The sequence below is a fragment of the Delphinapterus leucas genome, chromosome 14, assembly GCF_059928025.1.
Source record: "Delphinapterus leucas isolate spDelLeu-1000000601 "Yukka" chromosome 14, BTC_Dleu_Yukka2, whole genome shotgun sequence".
NCBI classification, from domain to species: Eukaryota; Metazoa; Chordata; class Mammalia; order Artiodactyla; family Monodontidae; genus Delphinapterus; species Delphinapterus leucas.
This window is the reverse complement of record NC_143142.1, coordinates 38,318,828-38,339,120: the sequence shown is the minus strand read 5'-3', so window position 1 is coordinate 38,339,120 and position 20,293 is coordinate 38,318,828. Positions and strand designations below refer to the sequence as shown.

At 41.1% G+C, this 20,293-nt stretch overlaps 2 protein-coding genes across 20 annotated transcripts in view; one reads left to right on the top strand and one right to left on the bottom strand.

Annotated features, from left to right (window-relative positions):
- Nucleotides 1-4,663, bottom strand: part of SNRPD1 (small nuclear ribonucleoprotein D1 polypeptide) — a 49,831-nt gene extending 45,168 nt beyond the window's left edge. For 4 of the 6 annotated variants that reach the window (XM_089894978.1, XM_022586805.3, XM_022586807.3 and 1 more), the window contains exon 1: nt 558-679. In XM_089894978.1, the coding sequence (XP_089751104.1) occupies nt 558-571 (14 nt within the window). In that variant the 5' untranslated portion in view covers nt 572-679. Of the gene's footprint in view, nt 1-557; nt 770-4,443 lie in introns of those variants that run through there. The other 2 variants (XM_022586808.3, XM_022586804.3) reach the window with 2 other exon arrangements.
- ESCO1 (establishment of sister chromatid cohesion N-acetyltransferase 1) overlaps nt 4,134-20,293 on the top strand; it is a 93,395-nt gene continuing 77,235 nt past the window's right edge. For 9 of the 14 annotated variants that reach the window (XR_016387598.1, XR_016387600.1, XR_016387599.1 and 6 more), the window contains exon 1: nt 4,139-4,952. The gene's annotated coding sequence lies outside the window, so the exon portion shown is untranslated. Of the gene's footprint in view, nt 4,953-20,293 lie in introns of all 14 variants that reach the window. The other 5 variants (XM_089894975.1, XM_089894974.1, XR_016387602.1 and 2 more) reach the window with 4 other exon arrangements.

Sequence of the window (20,293 nt, the reverse complement as noted above, 5' to 3'; positions counted from 1 at the left end):
TTATTTCCAGATAAACTCCTGCAGCTTCTAAGTACTCTTTTAAGTGCGATGGTAGTTTCATCGCGAAAAAGGCATTTAACTTAAACTACTTACGCAGTAGTATTTTTATGTCTCCCACATTCTCAGCGAGCGTGGACCTAGTTATATTTGCCGGCTCCTGAGGCTGAGACGAGCCAGAAACGCAACCTAGACTAGAGCACAAGTTCTACTTAAAATGAAAGTCGGTAAGTCACCGGGAGTAAGAGCTTGTAAGCCTGGCGCTGCAGCTCTACGGCCTCGAAGACTCTGGGTGGGAAAACATGGCCCGGCCTTTACCTCCACTTCTTGGAAAATACGGGGGAATCCCCGCGCGACCCAGTCTGAAGCCCGGGTCCGAGCGGCCGCGGCGGCGCGGCCAAAATGGGACGGGAGCGGCGGGCGCCGGAGGCCGTTAGCAGGCCGCGCGCACACGCGGCTTTCGCGCCTCCAGCCTCTGGGGCAGCCCAGCCTCCCGCTCCCGGCCCACACCGTTCAGACTGTCCCCTCACAGTCCTCACCCCGCCTGGTCACCTCCTCACCTCACGAGCTTCATCTTAGCGGCGCCGTCACCCTTTCGGTCGGATAGCGAACAAAACCCAGCAAGTGAGCGCCGACCGGCTACGAATATGAATGGCCGGAAACACTTACTCCTAGGGTTCCGACGTAAAGAGCGCGCGTACCGGTGCGGACGCACAGCGGAAATGCCGAGACCACCCTTGAGCTCTCCCTTCCGGCCGTGAGAAGCGCCACTTCGGCCCCTGGCGGCTGGAGGTGTGCCTTGCAACTGCTGAGGGGGTTTAGGGCAGCTTTAGGAGGAAACTTCCGGTAAGAGGGAAATTTGAGGAGATTAAATCCCATTAGCGGGCATGGCAGGGCTCCGTGTATTCAGCAGCACGAAATTTACTCAATGAAAGGAAGTTCTGGGAGAAGTCCAGAGGATTATGCTAACTCTGCTCCAACACCAGGAACCTCAACATTACTTAACGTGCCTGAAAAAAAATCACACAATTTTTTTTTAATGTCAACTTTTTAAAAATTTAATTTTATTTATTTTTGGCTGCGTTGGGTCTCTGCTGCTGCGCGCGGGCTTTCTCTAGTTGTGGCGAGCGGGGGCTACTCTTCGTTGTGGTGCGCGGGCTTCTCATTGCGGTGGCTTCTCTTGTTGTGGAGCACGGGCTCTAGGCGCGCAGCTCAGTAGTTGTGGCACACAGGCTTAGTTGCTCCGCAGCATGTGGGACCTTCCCAGACCAGGGCTCGAACCCGTGTCCCCTGCATTGGCAGGCGGATTCTTAACCACTGCGCCTCCAGGGAAGTCCAGAAAAATCACACAATTTAACTGATTATTTTCACTTTAAATTCTGGTCACAAACCTCAGAAGGGTTCCCCACAGTGCCCAGAGATCCAGAGATCATGTTATGCTTCTCTAATGGATACTTTCTCCTTTAGCCTAGGTGATCTCCAAAACTACGGCTTTAATTTGTATCTCCAGCTTGGACTTCATCCCTGGTCATCAGAATTCTTGAATGTTGTGAGGCAATTCTCATCAAACATTAATGTGCATAGGACTCAACTGGAGGAAATATTAGAATGAAAATTCTGATTCCGTTGGTATGGGGTCTGAAATTCTGCACTTCTAACAAGCTTTCAGTTGATGAAGATGCTCCTATTCCATGGATCTCAATTTGAGTAGCAAGACTGTAATGGACATATGTGTGCTGCCTTCTCAACATCTATCTCCCTGTCTTCCGAACAGTTCCTAATAATCTCCTGGTGATCCAATGTGGACCAAATTGCTATAATTTTTCTTTGTTTTTATTTTCTAGCTTGAAAATTTTTTAGGATTTTTACTCTCTCATAAGTATAAAACTGTCAAGAGTCCTGAAATAAAGTCATCAAGAATGGAGCAACAAAGGAAAAGCCTTTATTTGCTGCTAGCAGGAGGGTCAGTCTGAAAGTGAGACTACTCTGTCTTCTTGGAGTTAGCTGAGGTTTTATATATTACAGGCATTTAGATTGGTCATAAGAAAGAAAAGGAACAAGGAAATAAGAATGCAACATGTGGGGCAATACAACCATTCCATCATTAGTTTTTAGAAGTAGATGTGTTAATGATAAGCATGCGCAAAAAAGTACGTTCTGCAATTTGGAGTGAGCAAGGAAAGCAAACAATTTAAACAAATCCAGATTACATTCACAATTTTAAGTTTGGCAAAAGAATTTACAAGTAGGGGCTTATGTTTCTTGTGTAGGGTTCTGAAAAAGAACTTCACAAATTTACAGAACCATAATGTTCAGCACCAAGATGCATCATTTAGGCCACAGCATTTGTTTTTAGCATGTGCACATGGCAAAAGATTAACCAATCACAGCTCTCCCCCCCGGGGACTTTCTCAAGAGCTCTCTGGAATGGAAGCCTCTATTTTTACTAGGATAAATTCGCTGTGAGCTTATATGATCCTTGAAAGCTCAGTCAAGCAAGATAATTTACTCACTGGATCACGATTATTTTTTAGTAGACAACAAATCAAACGACCCAACTCTGAAGTGTATAATACAGTATTGTAAAAGCAAACTATTTTATATTTTCACAGCATGCTTAAACACCTGATTGTATTTAGTTTTAGAAAAGAAAACCTAGAACAAATTGCAGACAGGAATTATACATCAAATATGAATTCCTTATGTATCAAAAATAAATACATAAGATTTCATATGATGTGACATTTGTAAGGATTCCAACGCTCCTGATTGTGGCCAATACAAGTAGAGTGGAATAGATTGCTCAGGAGCAGAGGCCCTGGGACTTCCCTGGTGGTCCAGTGGTTAAGACTCCATGCTCCCAATGCAGGGGGCCCAGATACCATCCCTGGTCAGGGAACTAGATCTCGCATGCAGCAGCTAAAAGATCCCGCATACTGCAACTAAGACCAGACGCAGCCAAATAAATAAATATTAAAAAAAAAAAAAAAGGGCTTCCCTGGTGGCGCAGTGGTTGAGAATCTGCCTGCTAATGCAGGAGACACGGGTTCGAGCCCTGGTCTGGGAGGATCCCACACGCCGCGGAGCAACTGGGCCCGTGAGCTACAGCTACTGAGCCTGTGCGTCTGGGGCCTGTGCTCCGCAAAAAGAGAGGCCGTGATAGTGAGAGGCCTGCGCGCCGCGATGAAGAGTGGCCCCCACTTGCCACAACTAGAGAAAGCCCTTGCACAGAAACGAAGACACAACACAGCAAAAATTAATTAATTAACTCCTACCCCAACATCTTTAAAAGAAAAAAAAAAAAGCAGAGGCCCATTTTTTGGAAATGGAAACTTGTAAATATGGTTTGTGTATGTGTGTATGCCACAATTTGAGTTACTACAGATAAAGTGGTTTACACACAAAGAGAAATCCCACCAATTGTCTGACAATCTGAAGGTGAAGGCAAATATAGGTCAGATATTCTATCAACAGTAGATAACCAGCTTTAATCAGGTTGGCAGTCTACTCCTGAGTTTTTCCCCAATTTAAGCCGTTTGGTATATGCCATTAAAGTATATTGTTGACCCCTGAACAACTCTGGCGTTAGGGGCACAGAGCCTCTGCTCAGTAGAAAATCCATGCATAACTTACAGTCGCCCCTCCGTATCCCCAGTTCCACATCCTCCGACTCAACCAACCAGTTGATGATGATTGTTTAGTACTCCAGTACTTACTACAGGGAAAAAAAAAAATCCCCGTATAACTGGACTTGTTTAAACTTGTGTTGAACAAGGGACAAATGAAAGTATCAGGCACTGGGGATGGGCGGGGGGGAAGACAGGTTTTTGCCATAACACAAGGTATGGTGATGTGACCAATGGCTTCACCCACCAATACTTCTCATTTTGGTTTTTAAACCACAGAACCTCCCCAAACTAAACTGACAGGCAGCTCAATAAAGTTTTGTGGAAGATGTATTCTCATAAAAACATCAGGCTTCGCAAACTTAGAGCACATTTTGGCTGGACTTGGCTTCAAAAAAGGAGGGCCGGAAGTGGAGAACCTCTCTTCAGATTCTCAAGGGCAAGAGCACCCATTTGCCCATCCTCACAGTTCTGCAAATAAGGAAAGAGTAGCACAGAGGGCGTGTTCAAAAGCAGGGTAGAACCAAGAATCCTAGTGCGAGAACCCTGGATTCTATCTTTAGAGGTCTCTAAGAGTCAAAGCTTTGAACACCCGCCATGACTAAACGTGGTGGAATTTTCTACAATTTCTTGTCGACTCTCGTGCTCTGATGCCCAGGGAGGAAAGTGTGCAAGGAGACACTGAAGCCCTGCATTTTAGGGAGGCGCTGGAGTGCAGTGCCGGGAAGGAGAGAGAAGGGTCAATCGTCCACCCTTTTCTTTACATTGACCCCTGTCGAGGATTAGAGGTATCTGAACTGAAAGTCGCAGAGAGCAGTACCTGCAACCAACAGAAGAACCAGTGGCGACGGATTTTCAAGACAAACCACCACCGCTGGGGGCGTAGGTGGCTTTACTCCAAGAGACGAGCGGGTAAAGGGAAGAGTCTGCCGCTATCCGGAGAGGCGCCCACCCGCGGTGCGCGCACGCGAGGCCTCCCACCGCGCCTGCGCTGCGGTCAGACGCTGACTCGTCTTTCCCCGACGCCCAGCAGTCCGGGCCGGGGTGAAAAACTGCGTGACACGCAACGAGCGTGGCGGCCATCTTCATCTTCTGGGCACGTCAGCTGAGCCGGTTCAGGCAGAAAAGGAGCGTTGCGCAAGCGCGCCCAAGACGGTCCCAGGTAACTCCCATCTGACGGGCGAGGCGTAGCCGTCGTCGCCGGAAGTTTGGCGTTGCTGCGCCGCGGGAGAGGCGGTGGTGGCGGCAGAAGCAGCTGAGTGTCTCCCGATACCCGGATGTGAGGCGGTCTGCTAGCTCTCGTCGGACCCTTGGCCCGGAGCGAGGAAGGTACGGTAGCGTCCCGACCGCCCCGCCGCCTGCTGTCTCGTCGCCAGCGTCCTCGCCTCCCTGTTGCCAGCCCCTCCGGAGAGTCGGACGCTTCTCCCCCTTCCTGCCCGCCCCTCTGTGTCGTGCTGCCTCGCACGCCCTTCCTACTCCTCGGGTCCCGGCTCCTGGCGCCCCTGGGAGGGAGTGGGCGGCTCGGAGGCGCGGTCGCCTGAGGCAGGCAACCAACCTGCGCGGCTCGGCTGCCCAGTCGCCGCATCACCTGCCGCGGCCTGCTGGGTGGTCAGCGGTAGTAAGGGGCCATGGCCGAGGACTGGGTCAGGCCGGGGCTCCCAGGCGGCCGCGCGGGCTTCCGGAGCCCCCGAGGTGGCGTGCAGCCTTTGCGGCGGCCGGGGAGGTGTCTGCGCCGGCCCGCAGGTTGCCCGGCCTCGTCCCCACCCCCGGCGTCTTTCCTTCCGTGCGTCTCCCCCGAACCCGCCGTTCCAGCCCTGGCGGAGCTGCGGTCCTGCGGCTCGCTCCCCTGCCCGTCGCCCCCCGCTGACCTTGCGTGAACCCTGAGGCCTCAGCAGTCTAATGGGCGGGATGTGAGGATCCTGGCCTCACGGCCCTTAGACTGGGAGGGGAGCGGTGGCCCGGGTCCAAGGTCATAGTGTGGTTCTGGTTGGACAGGACTGTCTGGGCTCAGGCAGGGCTGCTCTGGAGAAGAAATTGGGTGTGTTGAGGGGCATAGTGAAGTTTGTAGAGATAGATGCGAGCAGAAGGGAATTGGGTCCTCGATTTTGATCACTATTCTTAAGATTGTTTTATAACGGGGGTTTGTTTTTCTCGGGCAGAATGGGAGAGATAGCAACTCCAAAAACTGGAGAACATTGCCACTCCCAGACCCTTAACCTCCCCCTCCCTCATCCCCAAATGTTTTGTTTTGAAAACCCGCACGTACGGTATTTTCCAGGAGTGGGGGCGGGGGAGGAGGAAGGAGTTAAATCCTTGAGGTTTTAGAAGCACTGTGCATCTTGTTTTCGGGTAGCCTTCGGTAGCTGAAAAGGGATTCTTTTAGCAGGAAGTAGTTGCAGCACACAGTATTTGAATAGTATTATCAAACGATGTTTCAGTAAATAGCCTTAACAGAAATCAGTAAAAGAATGCTACTTAGTGGAAGAGTAGGATGTCGGTGTGCTTTGTTTTTTCCTCACCTAAACGTTATTTAAAAAAAAAGGTAAAACACAATTTCAATTTCAAACATTTTGGATGCCGTGAATTATGTTATATTCAGCCTCTTCTGATTAAGTCCTTAGTTTCTGCTTTACACAAGGGATCAATACCAATGGAACTTTTTTAATTTGAAAAACTTTAAAAAATCTCACCGTGGAATTAGAAATGAGAGTGGGATAAAAAGTGCTTAATTTGGAATCTGCAAATTCAGACCTAGAGCATGTGCAGAAATGAGAAAACTGTAACAGACACTTCCCCCTTTTGGGCAGAATGCAGTGTATGCCCCTTAGGTCAGATGTGTGTCTTTGGAAGTACCCTTCTTAGAACAAAACCTCCCTTATGTTATGAGCTTCTGCCCACCTTACTAATTCCCGGGTAAAGAAAATATGCTGTCATTTCTCGTTGATTAGTATTATAATTCTGTAGTTAAAAAGTAGTTTTTTTTAACGTCAGACCCAAACAAGATTTTGTGCTAGGCCTTTAAATCGGTAAATTATGCTTCCAGAAGAACTGAAAAAGGACCCTAATTAATGGATGTCATTAACCTCTTTTGCTGGATGGCCCTTTTTAGCCTGGTAATTCATCACAGCACAAAGCTGACTGTAATTATTCTAATAATGAAGGAGACTAGCATTGCACAATGGATTTTTTTAATAGTTAAATATTTTTTCGTGAGTTTTGTTAGCAGATTTATGTTACATGTTGAGTAATTTGAATAACCTCAGCTGAAGGTGATCAGAAGTTTAGATGGTAGGTAGAAACCAACTCCAGTAAAATTGTTACCATACATAATTCAATTAAGGGCTCTGTTAACCCCTCTGAAGCTCAGCCTTCAATGTTTTTCTGTGCATCCCTTTTTGTTGGCACAGCAAAAGTTCTTTGGCTCTATTTCTGCATAAGTTCTGTATATTAGCTACTGTGGTTACTTTTGATAATAACATCATTCTGTTTACTTGACCATCCTGTCTTTTTTGAGGGAGCTACATCTTAAGCTTAACTTCATTTTAGTACACCTGAGGAAATCAAGATTTATGTCATCTGCGCTCTTCAGCTTACTTTAAAGATTTATGGCTTCATATGTGAGATTCATGAGAGATAAAACTCAGAATATAAATTAAAAATGGGGTTTTAAGTATTACTTTAATTTTTATTTAATTAATTAATTTATTTTTGGCCTCACCTCGCAGCTTGCAGGATCTTAGTTGCCCTACCTGGGATGGAACCCTGGCCTTGGCAGTGAAAGGGTGGAGTCTTAACCACTGGACTGCCAGGGAATTCCCTTAAGTATTACTTTAATATAGTGGTCTCAGACTTTTTGGTCAGGACCCCTTTACATTCTTAAAATTATGTAGGACTCCAAATAGCTTTTGTTTTATGTGGGTTATATCTATTCACAGTTACTGTATTTGAAATTAACAAGTATATTTATTAATTCATTGAAAAATAAATAATAAACTAATTGCAGGTTCATATAAATAACTTTTTAAATGAAAAACTATTTTCCAAAACAAAAAAAATTAGTGAAAGAATGGCAACTGTTTTACATTTTTGTAAATCTCTTTAATGTTTGGCCTAATAGAAGACAGCTGGATTCTCTTATCAGCTTCAGCATTCAATCTTGATATGTTGTTCTGGTTGAAGCATATGAAGAAAATCTAGCTTCACACCAGTGTGTTGGGAGGAGTACTTTAATAACATTTTCAGATAATTGTGATACTCTTCTTTGACTCTACAACAAAACTCAACAAGTGGTAATTGCCTTTTTTTTTAATAAAGGTGTTTTTTTTTTCCTCTTAATATTTATTTATTTTGGCTGCACCAGGTCTTAGTTGTAGCATGTGGGATCTTCCTTGCAGCGTGCCCGATCCTTTTTTAGTTGCATGTGGGCTCTTAGTTGTGGCATGCATGTGGGATCTAGTTCCCTGACCAGGGATTGAACCTGGGCCCCCTGCATTTGGGATTGCTGAGTCTTACCCACTGGACCACCAGGGAAGTCCCAACAAGTGGTAATTTCTTAAAGGTTAGTTGCAATGTGGAATCTGAAACTGTATCTATATACTTTTCACACAATGTTGCGTTAAATTTCATTGGTCTGTTTGTGGTTTGAATTGATCTTTTACCTGTGTATGATTTTGATCCCATGAACCCCTTGAATGGGTCTCTGGAATCCCCATAGTCCCTGTACCGCACTTTGAGAACTGCTGCTTTAATGTAAATAATTTAATAGTTTAGAATTAATGTAATTATTGAAGCTGAAAGGGATAAAGGTAATATGGAAATAGAGTTGATAACTAGTTAAGTGAAATGAGTAACTAAGGTAAATATATTTTTTCATGTTTTCTTTTCATCAAAAATATTATATCAGTAAATTAATAAATGCTTATGATGTGCCAGGAACTGTTCTAAGGACTTTATATTAGGAAATATTTCTATTGTATCATCTTTAGTGATGGTTAAGAGAAAGGCAAGTATAATTTATTTTTTTCCCCTACAGATAGTACAGTCTTTCTTCTTTTTTTTTTTTTTTTTTTTTTTTTGCGGTACGTGGGCCTCTCACTGTTGTGGCTTCTCCCGTTGTGGAGCGCAGGCTCAGCAGCGATGGCTCACAGGCCCAGCCGCTCTGCGGCACGTGGGATCTTCCCGGACCGGGGCACGAACCCGTGTCCCCTTCATTGGCAGGCGGACTCAACCACTGTGCCACCAGGGAAGCCCAGTACAGTCTTTCTGACATATCCTTTATAATGCAGATATAGTTCCACTTTAGAAGATATATAATACCTAGATAATTTCTCTGTAAGGTATTTGAGATAGAAAATATGCAGATCCCTAGCATCTGTCACTGTTTATGTTTAAAATATGTTGTTTTAGACTATATTAACCCATCAGAAAATTGAGTTATTAAATAAATACTAGTAGTGTTAATGAAGATAATCCTGTTGACATGGAAATTTGTTTTATTTTGTTAAATCATTTCAACTAGTATTTGAAACTTTGTTGTGACCATGGTCACTAAATGAAATTTTTCTTCAAAAACAAAAATAGATAATTTTCATAAGACAAATTTAGGTTTATTTAAAAAGCCTGATGCATATTAAAGTCTGTTTCATTTCAGATTCACTTTTTTGGTAATAGCTTTATGGAGATATAATCAACCCCTATAGACTACAACTCTGGGGTTTTCAGTATATTCAGAGTTGTGCAACCATTACCACTATCTAATTTTAGCATATTTTCATCATTCCAAAAATGATGAAAATACCTATACTAACATGTTATTCCTTTTTTTTTTTTCCCTGCCCACTTACTACCATCAATCTGCTTTCTTTTTTTGAAGATTTGTTTGTTCTGGACATCTCAGATAAATGGAATCAAACAACATGTGGCATTTTGTGACTGGCTTCTTTTACTTAGCATAATGTTTTTAAGGTTAAACCATGTTGTAACATGTATCAGTACTTCATTCCTGTTTATGGCTAAATATAATATTCCATTATATGGACATACCACATTTTATTTATCCATTTGTTAGTTCATAGACAGTTGGGTTGTGCCCACTTTTTGGCTGTTATGAATAATGCTGCTTTGAACATTTGTGTACAGGTTATTGTGTAGACATCCAGTTTCACTTTTGACCTTTCCCGATATATTTTACATAGATATAAACACTATATAGTTTTTTTTAATATGTATAAATTTATTTATTTATTTTTGGCTGCGTTGGGTCTTCGTTGCTGTGCGCGCGGGCTTTTCTCTAGTTGTGGCGAGTGGGGGCTACTCTTCCTTGCAGTGTGCGGGCTTCTCATTGTGGTGGCTTCTCTTGTTGCGGAGCACGGGCTCTAGGCACGTGGGCTTCAGTAGTTGTGGCTCGCAGGCTCTTGAGAGCAGGCTCTGTAGTTGTGGCGCACAGGCTTAGTTGCTACGCGGCATGTTGGATCTTCCCGGACCGGGGCTCAAACCCGTATCCCCTTCATTGGCAGGTGGATTCTCAACCACTGCACCACCAGGGAAGCCCTATATAGTTATTTATTTCACGACTGATAAGTACATTCTTTTTTGATGTGAAAGATTCAAACATTGCATAAACATATAAGTAAAATGGGAAGGTATTTTAAAAAATTCTTTGTATACCCTTTCATCTCCATCTTTTACCACCCTACAGGTAAGTACTATTGATATTTTAGTGTGTATTCTTTCAGTGTGTTTTCTTTGTGTTAGAATACTTATATATGACACATTAATTTATCTCTTTCTTACAAAATTACTTTATGCAATTTATGTACTTCTTATTTCTAATGACTATCAAAATTCTACCTTGGCATTTTGTTTTTTTCTCCTTTGGACATTTGGGCTGTTTTTGATATTTTTGCTAATGTAAATGCTACTGTTGTCATCGTTGCTGTCGTGTAAATTTTTTTTTTTTTTGGTTTTATTTTCTTGATGTGGGTGGATGGTAGTATCATAAATTGTGGAGAACAGACATAGTGGAATGACCTGACTGTTAGATAGTTGAGTTTAAGGTGCCTTTAAGACATCAGGATGGACATGTCCAGTATGTTGTTGGATATCTGAGTATCACTAGGGATGGAAATTGTGTTGGGGATATTCATTTATATGTTAATGGCTTACAGGTAGTAATCGAAAGTATGAGTATAGATGAAATTATCTAATGTGTGTCTTTTGTGGTAAGAGAACAACACTTGGGGAATGTTAATTTGTAAGAGGCCAGTGGAAGAAGAGAATTAAAAAAATTAAATTGTCCATATCTGTCTTTTTTAGAGTTTTAACTAATAATGTTGAGTTTTACTGAATATCTATTATAAATCTAGTGTAATAGAGAGAATTTGTCTTTGAATGTTTGGAAAAATTTATTAGGGACGATACCTTGTATTACTGTGTGTGTTTTTGTTGCATTCTGTTAATGGTTTATTGTTGCTTCAGTTGTGACATTTTATATGTTTTTGGTTAGTGGTAATTAGTTTATGTTCTTTAAAATGCTTTTTAGTCTGTAAGTATTAATTGGGCGTTTTAGAAGGTGAGAAATACTTGGATTACCCTAAATAGTGTGTGAATGGATTGGCAGGATACACAGAGAAATAAGGAAGAGAAGACTATTTGTAGAGCCAGATCTTGTGCAAGGAAAAAACAGGAATCACCAAACACTAGGCCTTATAGAAACCTGAAGATAATTCAGGACTCAGAAGGTTGCTGAGAAATTTCCTCTGGGGGAATTAAAACGAGGTAAGCCAGATGTTCAACCAGGGATGATTTTTGCCTCCCAGGGAATATTTGGCATTGTCTGAAGATATATTTGACTATCAGAACTGAGGAGAAGGTGCTCCTGGTATCTAGCAGGTATACATCAGGGATGCTGCTGTTAAATACCCTCCATGCTCAAGACAAACACCACCACCACCACCACCCCACCCCCTGCAAAGATTTTATTTGCTCCAAAATGTTAGTAGTGGTGAGATTGGAAACCTTGCATGTTGGCTGCTCTTCGGTCAGTAATCTCTTTGGGGGCATAGGGGCAGGAGTTTCAGGATATAACTATTTATGAACTACCTGAGGGCCCGCACTTTTTTTTTTTTTTTTTTTTAAAGCAGGTACATGTCGGCATGGTGAATTTTCAGAAAGGGGTTATGAACTTGACAAGCCACCAGACTCAGATTTTCAGTGAATATTTCTCTTATCTCTTGGATGTGGCAAAAGGATTGTGTAGTTGAAATGGACTAAGAATTGGTAGGTTATCAGAGTTTAGGCGATTAAGAACCTATGGTTATTCATGTGAATTTTAAAACCTATGATATTTGTAATAGTTCGGTTTGAGAAGATTATGCTTGAAGAGTTTTTGGTGATCAATAGATTACTATAGTGAAGAAAGAAGGTATAAGAGCAGAATGGCATAAACCTTAGAAGAAAAGTGGAAAAAATTTTGCATGTGACATGAAAAACGGCTGTGCTGGGAACACTGTAGGTCCCTTGATGTGATACAGCCTGCTTAGGAGGTGTATTAGTTTCCTATGTCTTCTGTAAAAAATTACCACAAACGTAATGGCTTAAAACAACAAAAATTTATTTTCTCACGGTTTTAGATGCCCAGAGTCAGAAATCAAGATGTAGGCGTGGCTATGCTCTCTTTATAGGTTTTAGAGGGGAGTTTGTTTTTGGCCTTGTCCAACTTCTGGTGGCTGCCCTTGCATTCTTGGGCTTGTGAGCACAGAGCCCCAATCTCTGCCTGTTTTCACATTGTTTTCTACTTTCTGTGTTTGTCTCCCTATGAGTGTCTCTTATAAGGATACTTGTCACTGGATTTAGGGCCCACGTGAATGATCCAGGATGACCTCAAGATTCATATTTTCACTGGGAAAGGGTTTATGTGGGCTTGCAAAGGAGAGGGTTAAGAAAGAGTGAGATCCACTGTGGAAATAGAGTCAGGAGGAATATAATAAAGGAAACGATAACCGATACGAGGAGCTTGCATTTGGTTGGTGGATGTGCATGACTTGTAGGGCCTTTGAGACTGGATCTATGCAAATTGAAGGTCTTCGGTGTTAGAAAAATGATGCTATTGATAGACCTTTTAGTCTTTGCTTTATGCCAGGTTCAAACTGAGGATTGCCGAAAAGTTGTCCTGTGACCTCAGAAGCAAAATCTTTTCCAGCTGGTTGGATGGCTTTCTGAATTTGTACCGGTGTTTTATGGAACTGAAGAGACTTTTGAAGTAGTTGGGGAAATAGACCTTAAGTAAATTATTTTGGAATTGAGAGGTGTACTGAGCTGAATTCTGCAGTAAATCTTTTGACAGAATTACTACACCTTGAGATGGCTAGAAGTTTCCAATGATGTATGAAATATCAAAAGCAGGTTGGGCAAAATAGTCCTAGGGTTGTATAGAAAAAAGGCTGTTTGATTTTAAGAAGCGTTTTTCTGGTGGACATGGGGGTGGTTACATTGAGGTGATAGGGTAGTTGTTTTTATTTGACTGGTTGATGTCATGTATTAATAGAATTCCTAAAATTCAGTCATCTCTGTGTTCCTTTTATCAATTTTACTTGGTAGTGGTGGACCACTTGGCTATGCCCATGTTGTGTTAAAAATGCTAACTTGTTTTAATTTAAGGCTTTCATGTATCTTTTTGTATATGAGATTAGAAATGTGTGTGTAGTGTGTGTGTGCACACGCACATGTGCACACTAGTTTTGTTATCAAGACAAATTTTGTATTATTTTGGGTAACTTGTTTTTTGCTGCATTCTGGAACAGAAAAGTTATCAGTTATTTGAAAGCAGAGCTGTTCCTTCTGCCTGGAACACTTTTTAGTCTCAGGTGGGAATATGATTAATGCAGTCAAGGGATAGCAAGGGGGCCAAGATAACTGGAGCAGAGTGACCAGGGGAAAAACTAGGAAGTAGTTAATAGTTAATATGAGCCTTTGCTTTTGCTCTGATTGAGATGGGAAGTCACTGAAAGGTTTTGAGCAGAGAAATAATGGAGCCTGACTTAAATTTTAAAAGGACTACCTTGGCTGTTTTGTGTAAGAAGCTGAAGGGGGCGGGGGATGCAGGGGAGGGAGGAACAAGGCTGAAGGCACAGTTACCAATTAGGAAGCTGTTGCAGAAATCCAGGTGAGGGATAGTGATAGCTTGGACCAGGGTGGTAGTGGTTGAGATGCTAAGTGGTCAGATTTTGGATGTGTTTTGAAGGTAGGTGAGTTAATGATGGCTTGAGTGGATATGAAGTTTAAGAGAAAAGTTGGGGTTGACTCCAAGGCTTTGTTCTAAACACTTAAGGATGAACATGTCCTTTACTGAGATGAGGGGGAAAATCCTTTGGAAGCTTTACGTTTAGGAGGCAAGATTAGGGGTTCAGTTATTGACATGTTAAAGTTTCGGATGTTTAGTAGTTCAGTAAAAATCTCTATGAATAGTATTCCTGTGAGTTTAAATTTTTTGTATTTCAAATTATATTCTCAGGCATTTCTAGATTCTTTTTGTTCTCATTTTCTTTGACCTATTGAGTAAATTGGGATAAATTATTTTCAGAATTTCCATTTTGGTGAGATTTTAAAATACATTGTATGCGCATTCTAAATTTAAAAAATGGTTAAAACCTTTATATGCCTGACCTGTTGAGTGTCAGAATAAATGGACAGAAATGCAATAAAAGTGGAGAACTTTCTCAAAAATTTCAAAGTAATACATGTACATTGTTATTAAAGTCAAATTGCACTAAAAGCCATACAGTGTTGAATATCATCCCACTCCTCACCTTTCCGCATCTCCCAGTACCTTTCTCCAGGAGCTGCCACTTTCACTCTCCTAGCTGTTTTCTTTATATCTAGCTTCATAGTTTTGGCGGTATGCAATGACTTCTATATTTTGATTGATCAACTTCAGATGTTATTGACTTTTTGCCTCCATAGTTGAGAATTAGCTCTCCTGCTTTCTTCCCCATATACCTTAATAGAGTTACATTTCAAATTGTTTAAGCCAATAGTGAGTGGTACTATAACTATGTAAATATTGTTTACTGCCGAGCTAAGTATTTTTCTGAAACTATATCCCCCTTTTCACTTTTTCGTGGAGTTAGTAATTGCCTCACTTTTCTTTTGCTTAATTTCCTAAGATGCTAGGGCAATTTTTCTCCCCAAATGTCGCATGCCTGAGTATTATTTTTTGTACTCAAACAGCAGGTCCAATCCCTTCTCTAACCCACCCACACTACCTTCAGGGTTCCTTTTGGGATCCTTCATTCCATCTGTTTCATTGTGGGTTGGTTGCTCTCTTGGCCTGTTCTCTAAAGTGTTTGTGCAGTTAATACTGCCACTGGCAGCAAATTACTTAACATTCTTTGAATTCTCAGGCTTTTTGGGGGGGCCTGTCATGCAGCTTGTGGGATCTTAGTTCCAGGGATGGAACCTGTGCCCCCTGCAATGGAAGCATGGAGTCCTAACCACTGGACTGCCAGGGAATTCTCAGAATTCTCAGACTTTTAAATTTTAGCCCATTGTGGTGGTTTTCCATTGCCTTTTTGGATTTCTTTCTCCTTTCATCTCTCTTCCTCCTTTTTTTTTGTGATGAGCTTGTTCAAATTTCTTGTCTGTTTTTTCCTTTGATTGGCTCTTTTATTGATTTGTAGGATTTTAATAATATCTGTACATACTAATCTTCTGTAGGTTATGTTTTACCTTTTACATTTTATATCTATGATCAGTCCATTTGGCATTTGCTTTAGTATATGGTTTGAGGTAGGAATCCAGTTTCACTATTTTCCCCATATGATATCCAGTTGTCCCAGCACTATTTCTTTAAAAAAATCTATTTTCCCAGCTATGGTATTGTATATCATAAACCAGTTGACCATAAACGTGAGCCTGATTCTGGGCACTCTGTTTTGTTTTGTTTTTTTCCAACATTTATTTATTTATTTGGCTGCGCCGGGTCTTAGTTGCGGCACTCGGGATCTTCGTTGCCTTGTGCGGGATCTTTTAGTTGCGGCATGTGGGATCTAGTTCCCTGACCAGAGATCGAACCCAGGCCCCCTGCACTGGGAGTGCGGAGTCTTAACCACTGGACCACCAGGGAAGTCCCTGGGCACTCTGTTTTGTGTCATTGTTCTGTCCCATTGGTCTATTTGTCTATCCCTGAACCAATATCACACGTTACTGTGGTTTTACAGTAAGTGTTGATATCTGGTAGGGCAGGTTCACCCACCTTGTGGTTTTCTTAAGTGTGATTTCTTATGGTTTATGTAAAATAGATTTTTAAAATTTCCAAACATCTGGGCATTTTCTGCTTAGACTTTTGTGGGTTATTCATTTCTAGTATAATTGCATTGTGATCAGAGAGCACTTGTGGTATCATTCCTTAGATGTTTGTGGAGACTTGCTTTAGGACTTGTATTTGGGGACACCTTTGTAAATGTTCTATGTGTGCTTGAAAAGAATATATTTTGCAATTGTTGGGATAATGTGTATGTATTTGTTTTTTTTTAATTAATTTATTTTATTTTATTTTTTGGCTGCGTTGGGTCTTCGTTGCTGTGCGCGGGCTTTTCTCTGGTTGTGGCGAGCGGAGGCTACTCTTCGTTGCAGTGCGTGGGCTTCTCATTGCAGTGGCTTCTCTTGTGGCGCACGGACTCTAGGTACGCAGGCTTCAGTAGTTGTGGCTTGCGGGCTCTAGAGCACAAGCTCAGTAGTTGTGGCGCACAGGCTTAGTTGCTCTGCAGCATTTGGGATCTTCCCGGACCAGGGCTTGAACCGTGTCCCCTGCATGGGCAGGCGGATTCTTAACCACTGTGCCACCAGGGAAACCCCGTGTATATCTTTATTAGTTCAAATTTAAAATTACTTGTCTTGTTCGTAATTCTGTATAATTAGTTCATAATTCTGTACATTGAATTTTTTGTTCATTTGTTTTGTTTTTTTGTCTGCTTGTTCTGTCACTTGCTGAGAGGGGTGTTGCCAAATCTCTAAGTTACAGTTTTGGATTTATATATTTCTCCTTGTAGTACTTTTAATTAGGGGACTCTATATGTGAATTTGGGAATTACACGTTTTCAGACTATGTTTTTAGGTGTGTGCAGTTTGAAATTGTTACATCTTCCTGTTGAATTGAAGCTTTTATCATTAAGGTATGACTCTTTAATATTGCTTTTTGTTTTAAGGTTCTTGGCTTTTTGTTTTGGTTTGGTTTTTACGACACCACGCCACTTGTGAGATCTTAGTTCCCTGACCAGGGATTGAACCCGGGCCCTCAGCTATGAGAGCACGGAGTCTTAACCACTGGACCACCAGGGAAATCCCCTAACAGACTATTTAATGCTTTGGTGTGCTCTAGAGCAGGCGCTGATAAACTGTTTTGTCCCTTGGGCCAAATTTAGTCAGTTCTCCTCCTTTCCTTCATTCCTCAAAATGGTTTTACATTTTTTTTTAAGGGTTGTAAAAAAAATAAACAAAAAACCAAAGAAGAATACGTAATCATGACTGTATGTGAGCTACAAAGCCTAAAATATTTGCTGTCTGCCCCTTTGAAGAAAGAGAATATCATGTGAGTCCACCCATGACAATAAATGGTCTTATCAAACCTTATATTCCATCTTTGTTGGTTTCTTACCTTTAGATTCACTCTTGTTCTCCAGACTCCTATTGATGGTTAGTGTAGAGACTGTTTCCTCCTAGGACTGATCTCTTATTTCTTTGGACTGTGTTGGGATCTAATTCTCATATGACTGGGGAGAATTGGTATGTATTTCTTTTTGAGGCATCTGCTCCAGGTGCAGTAACTGAAAGGTTTTAACTCAGAAGGCTGGTTGGGGGTGTGTGTACCTTTGTAGGCAAGGGATTTGGGAGTTTATAGAGTTTTCAGCCTCCCTGTGTCTGCTCTAGATGTCCCTGCATCTTTGTCTTGAGTTCCCATTTACTACCCACTTTGTCAAAAAAATAGGAGCCCACTGGTAGTACTCAGCAGGGTGGGAACCTGTATCATTTCTAGCAGATATACACCAGAACAGATACTAATTTTTTATTCTAGTACCCTTCAATTTGCTAATATTTCTGTTTGTCCTTAAGCTTTGGGTGATTTAAGGAACATTCTAATCTGTACATGAGTGTAGATGGATGAATGCTGCTGCCCCTGTTTACTTCCTGCTTTTGAGACCTGTAACAGAAATGATCATGACCCATTGAATACTGGGCACGAATCCAAGAAGCAGGCTGTCGGTGGAGGACACTCATTTTTTTTTCCTACTGTGAAAATTCCACTTCTTCCAAGTGCATCTTGTATTGGATAGGTGTAATGCACTGCTACTCTGTGTTCTGCCCATTTTAAGGATACAGAAATTGTAGTTGGATGGTCTGTTAATATCAAGCATAAAGTTCTCAAAATAGATTATAAACACAGGTCTTTCTGGTTAGGACCCCCTCCCCTTGTGTATCTGGAGAAACTGAGTAAAAATTAAAAATAAGTAGAAGCCTTGGGTTGATACTTAATTCTGTCTTTGGAAGCTACCCCATATGGGGCAGCTGGTTCACAGAGACTTTGCTTCTCAAGAATGAGAAATGGGATTAGAAGGATAGAAGCAGCTGCTACTTAAGGTCAGTGTTTTTCTTGTCTCCATGAAATTTGGAGCAATATACAGAATTGACAGTTTCCGATTTGCTGTTGTGCCTAGAAATTAAAGGTAGCCTAGTTTGCTTTTCTCTTTTTTAAAAAATGGTTTTAGCAAGAAAAAAAGGACTCCGGTTACTAATGTGAGGAATGAAAGAGGGGATATTACTAACAACCTCACAGAAATAAAAGAGGATTATAAGAGAATACTATGAACAGTTGAATACACTAACAATTTTGATAACCTAGATACAATGAAAAAATTCCTAGAAAGAGATTGAGTCAAGAAGAAATAGAAAATCCAAATAGACCTATAACAAATAAAGAGATTGAATTAGTAACCAAAAAATTATCCAAAAAGAAAAACTCAGTCCCAGATGGCTTTACCAGTGAATTCTATCAAGTGTTTAAAGAATTAACACCAAGCATTCCTAAACTCCTCCAAAAAATGCAAGAGGAGGGAATACAGCTTAGCTAATTCTATGAGGCCACTGTAAAACCCTGATACCAAAATTAGACAAAGACATCACAAGGAAAGAAACTATGGTTCAATATTTTTTATAAATATACACATAAAAATTCCTCAACTCAGTACATGCAGACTGAATCCAGCAACATATAAAAAGGATTATACACCCTGACGAAATGGGATTTATCCTAGCAGTGCAAAGTTGGTTCAACATATGAAAATTAACAAGGTGAGATACCATGTTAATAGAATAAAGGGGAAAAAAATCACCTCAGTAGATGCAAAAAAAGCATTTAACAAAATTTAACATGTTTCATGATAAAAACATTCAACAAAGTTGCAATAGAAGAGCATCTGTGAAAAGCCTGTATCTAACATTATACTTACCGGTGAAGGACTGAAGGCTTTCCTCCTAAGATCAGCAATAAGACAAGGATATCTGCTTTTGCCACTTTTATTCAACATTGTACTGGAGGTTCCAGCCAGGACAATTTGGCAAGAAAAAGAAATAAAGGCATCCAGATTGGAAAGGAATAAGGAAAACTATATCTGTTTGCAGATGACGTGGTTTTATATGGAGAAAATCCTAAGGAATCCACACAAAAAAACCTGTTAGAGCTAATAAATGAATTCAACAAGGTTATAAGATACAAGAACAACATACAAAAAGCAATTGTATTTCTCTCTACTAGTGATGAACCACCCAAAAAGGAAATTAAGAAAATAATTCCTTTTATAGTAGAATAAAGAACAATAAAATACTTAAGAATAAATGTAACAAAAGAAATGCAAGGCTTGTACACTGAAAATTACAAAACGTTTAAAATTATTAAAGATGACCTAAATAAGTGAAAAGATATCTATGTTCAAGAATTGGAAGACATTAAGATGGCAGTATTCCTCAAATTGATCCTCAGATTCAGTGCAATTCCTTATCAAAATCCTAGATGACTTTTTGGGCAGAAATTGACAAACTGATCTTAAAATTAATATCAAAAAGCCAAAACAATCTTGAAAAAGAGAAATAAAGTTGAAGGAGTCACATTTCCTCATTTAAAAACTTAACTGAAAGAAGAGCCAATGGGAGTTCCCTGGTGGCCTAATGATTAGGATTCCAGGCTTTCACAACACTGCGTGGCCCAGGTTCAATCCCTGGTCAGGGAACTGAGATCCCGCAAGCCACGTGGTGCGGCAAAAAAAAGAGAGAGAGCGCTAAGAATATACAGGGGAAAGGACAGTCTCTTCAGTAAATGGTGTTGGGAAAACTGGACAGCCACATGTAAAAGAATGAAACTGGAACACTATCATACACCATACACAAAAATTAACTCAAAATAGATTAAAGACTTGAACATAAGATCTGAAACCATAAAACTCTTAGAAGAAAACATAGGCAGTTAGCTCCTTGACATAAGTCTTGGTGATGATTTTTTGAATCTGACACCAAAAGCAAAAACAACAAAAGCAAAAATAAACAAGTGGGACTGCATCAAACTAAACAGCTTCTGCACAGCAAAGGAAACCAACAAAATGAAAAGGCAGCCTACTGAATGGGAG